The 4,704-nt window shown below is 41.7% G+C and overlaps 1 protein-coding gene across 1 annotated transcript; it reads right to left on the reverse strand.

Moving 5' to 3' along the window:
- Window positions 1-239: 239 nt before the first annotated feature.
- VGLL1 (vestigial like family member 1) lies at window positions 240-4,274 on the reverse strand. Its single transcript, XM_066559807.1, has 4 exons — window positions 4,064-4,274; window positions 3,059-3,475; window positions 905-964; window positions 240-280 (listed from the first exon to the last, which is right to left on the reverse strand). The coding sequence occupies exons 1-4, from the start codon at window positions 4,272-4,274 to the stop codon at window positions 240-242; spliced, it is 729 nt and encodes a 242-aa protein (XP_066415904.1).
- Window positions 4,275-4,704: the final 430 nt, after the last annotated feature.

A 4,704-nucleotide genomic window follows, 5' to 3' on the forward strand; every position in this document is an offset into this window, starting at 1 on the left:
CACAACAAACATATTGCCCAGGTTAATACCTCAAACATTAGAAATTATTGTATAGAAGTTACTATATAGAAAAGGATTATTTTGTCATTCCCCAGACAGTAAATAGTACATGTATTCTTCCAGCTGAGAGAAAAAACACAGGATAGCTGCAGTTCATTTCTTCTTGATTCACAGTTGCAAATAATAAAAGTTCACAGAAATAACTTTCTCTTTCAGAATAAAGTAGAAACATTCAGTTGCTAGAAGTACAAATCTCGTCTTCTGTCATGAATCTGAATACCTGAAAGACACAGCAGCATCAGGACAGTCAAACAGCACAGTCTTTGCAACCTCTTAAGATGTTGCGCAAATAAAATCACACCTTTGGGATTGGTGCAAAAGAACCCTTACTAGAACAACCAGAATGACCTATTCAAAGTATGCCCAAAACATTGCACATCAAAGAACCACCAACGGTTGGTTGTACCAAGAGACTAATAAAACTAAGAAAGTCTGAATGCTTTGGGAGTAATTTCTTAGAGCCCAGCAGTATGGTGGGTTTGTTGGTGCAAACTGCAGCAGTGCTACCACATGCATGCTTGAGGTATAAAGCAAGGGCTGTTCTATCTTTCTGGGATCTGAAACTTGGACAGGGAGTGCAAAACAGGCATTGTGAAATGGCAGCCTGAAGCTATAAGCACAAAAACAAAGGTGAATGGGGTAAAAAATCCCCATGTATCTCATTTTAATATAATGTAGTGGTTTTTTTTCTTCTTTGTTAATGTAGTTATGGGAGGTGGTGGTTCTATCTGGGGAGAAAATGAGCTTTTGAAATACAAAAGCAAACAAGGAAGATCTTCAATACTACATGCATAAGCAAGACTGCTGTCTGATTTGTTCTAAACTTGCTGGTTTCTTTACTCACCTGCAGTGGCATGGCTTACACTGGGATTTTCTGAGCCTTGGTAAGAGCTTCCTTTCCTCTCTTAAAAAAAAAAAAAAAAAAAAAACAAAAACCAAAAACTACTGGCGATGAGCAGAGATTCAGCACAGAGCTAAAAGTAGACCATAGTTACTAAAGAAACCTTGTGCTTTTGCAGCCCAGCCTATAGCACAGGTGCTGGGGAGCTCTGTGCTGTCTGGCACAGCAACATACACTTCCATAAATATAAATATCAGCTGTTCTTAAACATGACACAGAGCAAGAAGAAGTATATTTAACAGATAGAGCCAGGAAACAAGGACTCCTACAGCTGAACTAAATGTACACATCCTAGGGATTTGCCAAAGACTCCCTATCAACATGGATCAGCCATTTCTTATTGATCCTTGTTGTGTTGTTTAATAATCACAAGGATGGCATTACATGTGTGGTGCTTAGAGGGTCCCGAATATTCAGAAAGGCCCTGTATACATCCTGAAAGAAACAGCTTTAATTGGTAATGGCTGGAGAATACTGGGCTGTTTAAATTCTTTTTCAATTTTTTCCTCACTCATTTTCTTTTGGAATTTTTGGGAAAAAAAGTCTGCTGTTGTTAGTAGTGCTTCCCTGTTATCAACACAAGACTAATTTAATGAAATAGCTCTTTTTCTGAAGGAATCAGTTCCTGGGGCTCCCAAGCCTTGATAGGCTCGCATTTCCCCCTTGGGGGAAGAGGGCACCTTAGCTTGTTCTTAAATGAGATCCCAGCTCAGACAGTGTCTTTAAAGAAATTAAACTCTCATTCACTACCTACACAAAGTCTAGGGTGAGTGCCTATGCAACACATACAGAAAACCTCTGCTCATATACCGCAAGCAGACAGTTTGCATTCCAGCTGAAGACACAGACACTCTCCCTTTAACATGAACAGACAGGCATTAGACATTCTAGCAGTAATGAGTTAGCAAAACACTTACGGTCAGGGTCCTCATAACAACATAGATCTGTTGTATCCTCAAAAGAGGAACTGTAGATAAACTCCTGCTTGTATCTGCAGGCAGTCTTTAGCCCACATTCTGCCAAATTCCTGTTGATGCAGTTTCGAAACTTGGTAACCAGGAGGTATTTCACAGCTGCTTATTTTTCAAAACCTAAGCCTCAAGATTGCTTCTTCACATGCCTGATGTTTTTTGATTAGAAGAACCAGGAAGGACGCACTGTATTTTTCCAGCAGACTCCCTAAACAATTTCACAACCCTTTTCCTTGCAGACCAGTGTCAAGTTGCCTGACTGGGGAATGCCCAGGAACAGCAATGCAGATGTACCCCAACAGGCATCAGCACTTTGGCCCAGAGACCTTCTCAAAGGCAGAATTACTCACAAGAGAACATTTTATCCAGCAAATCTAGATGCTGTGGGGACATAAATGAACTTCAGGCTGAACTTCTTTCTGCTGTGCACTTGTAGTACCTCAGATTGGGATTCCTAGCAATTGTCGATAATAAGCAACAATCATCACTGTGTGAATTGCATTAGCTCTGGGAAATCTGCAGAGAGCAGACATAGCCTTCGGCAGGCAGGGCAGCAGCACCTCATGGCAAGGAGCTCTTAGCCAGGGGACAAGGCAAGGCTGGTCCACCAGCCCCTGTACCCTCACCATTCCAGCTACAGACAGAGACTGGGAGGGAGAAAAACCCCTGGCCATGCTGGTAAGGGCTGCAGTTTCCCACCCTATACTCAGACCATAATTAACAGCCTGCAAAGTGAGAGAGGCTGCTCAGGGATCTTTCCTGGCCACTCCTTTCTAGTCCCAATGAGGGAGCATCTGGTATACACCACACCTAATACCTACGCTTGTTAGAGATTAAGATAGCAATATGAATAATGCTTATAGTCACTTAAAATGTCTCTCCAATGTAAGCCAGAGGTGAAATATTGTGTGAGTAGGCACATTTTTTTGCACATTTTTTGATTAACGCATACTATATGGCTAATTGATTCCAAGTACCACAGTACATACCAGGGTTATTTACTGTAAAAGATTTCTGTGAGTTTGCCAGAAGTTGGATCCGGCTTGAAAAGCTTAGGAACAGATGGCATTATTCTGTCACTTTACATCAGATGTCATCAAAGAATAAAGTGATAGTATTTTCTTACCTCCCCCAGGAGCTGAACTTTGACTCATATTTTGTAACCTCGCAGGTCCAGTCATACAAGCAGAACTTGAGTGTTGCTTCATGGTGCATTCTTGCATGGATGTTAAGCACCTTTCCTGTTGCAGAAGGCCAAGAAGAGAACTGTATTTCCTGTCAGAGATCAGCTCATCGGCTGCATGCAGGTCAGGGAGGGTGTGAGGATACACTGAACCAGTGACACTGGGAGTCCCAGTTGGAGGGAAGGGCCATAAATCTGCAGGTTGAGCTGGACGATTCCTCAGAGGCGATGGCTGGCACTGGCCTACCACACCAGCAGCAGAAAAATTCAGAGCAGAAGTTGCCATGCTTGTTGAAGAAGATGATGGATATGGTTTGTAGCAATGTGAAGAGAAATTCCACTGATGGGGAGACATGCTGTCTACTTAAAAAGAGAAAAAAAGCATCTGAAGTCTCATCAGTTCTTACTTTTTTCCCAAGGCAAATTCCAGCAGACTTCTAAGGGAATGCTACCAGATTGCATATTCATTTTTACAGAAACACAAAATCACTTTAGTGCTGCTTATCTTAAAAATCAACCACAAATTCATAATAAAAGCAGATTAAACCACCACCATCAATCTTTCTACTAAGTATTTCTACTGTAGTATGTGTACTACACTACCACCAACTTAGGCAGGTTTTTGACAGCTGCAAGCTTAGACAAATATATTTTTGTGAAGATGACAAGTCATAATGCACTTATTGCATTCAGCAGTGATGGGGACACTTGGCTGGAAAATGATGACCTAGTCCTGCCAACAGGCCCATGGAAAGCTTAGGAATCACTCCACCAATCACAGGGATTTACCCAGGAATTCCCAGCTACATAGCCTAAGGCTTTACAAGTATGATTCTCTTGCTTTCTGTTTGCACACAATTTCAAATTTAAGCTCAAGGGATCTTAAATTCCTTAGTAAAAGCCAGTCATCCCATCCAACACCAGGCCCACACAGGGAAAGGAGCTCACCATTTTTCAGGACAACAGTCTCACCCCTGTGCTTTGTGCTCAGGTCTTGGGGATTCTTGACATTGCTGAGAGCTCTAGAAAAATGTTCATCTACCATGCTGTTAATGTCCCCTTGGAAATAGGTGAACACCACGCTCTGAGATTCCCATTCTGTTTTCACAGGCTCTTTGCTTTTACTCAGCTTTGGGGAAAGCTTCCTTGTTTCTTCCATTTTCAATGACCAACAGTCCCTGCAAAAAAGAAAAAAAAAAAAACAAACCAACAAAACCCAAAAACACAAACGAAGAAAACCAGACAGGTCAAAGAGACAATATTCAACTTCAAGTGCCTAGTGAGTGGTGAGCCCAGCTTCCTCCCAAAAATGGTAGGGGCCAGAAGAACACTTATTAGTAGGAATAGATTCTCTGTTTTTCTGCTTTTTCCATGCACCTCTTCTTTACTGATTTTCCTATTAGATACTTCTAAAATGAACTGCTTGGGCAGGATGGGCATATCTACCCACCAGCTTTCATTTCTCACCCTGACTTTGTAAGTCTGGGCTTAGGTTGTAGTACTGTTCGAATGTGCCCTCTGGAAGAACTGAAACACTTAAAAAATAATTCAGAGGTGGCACTATCCCTGAATGAAGTTGGGGGGTGAAG

The sequence above is a fragment of the Molothrus aeneus genome, chromosome 14 (genome assembly GCF_037042795.1).
Source record: "Molothrus aeneus isolate 106 chromosome 14, BPBGC_Maene_1.0, whole genome shotgun sequence".
Lineage (NCBI taxonomy): Eukaryota > Metazoa > Chordata > Aves > Passeriformes > Icteridae > Molothrus > Molothrus aeneus.

Excerpts from the sequence above, each read along its gene's own strand:
- VGLL1 (XM_066559807.1), bottom strand. The coding sequence starts at position 4,274 with ATGGAAGAAACAAGGAAGCTTTCCCCAAAGCTGAGTAAAAGCAAAGAG. Across the intron at positions 965-3,058 it reads AAGTTCAGCTCCTGGGGGAG|AGAGGAAAGGAAGCTCTTAC; the intron begins GTAAGAAAATAC and ends TTTTTTTTTAAG. Across the intron at positions 281-904 it reads TGTAAGCCATGCCACTGCAG|GTATTCAGATTCATGACAGA; the intron begins GTGAGTAAAGAA and ends TGTGTCTTTCAG.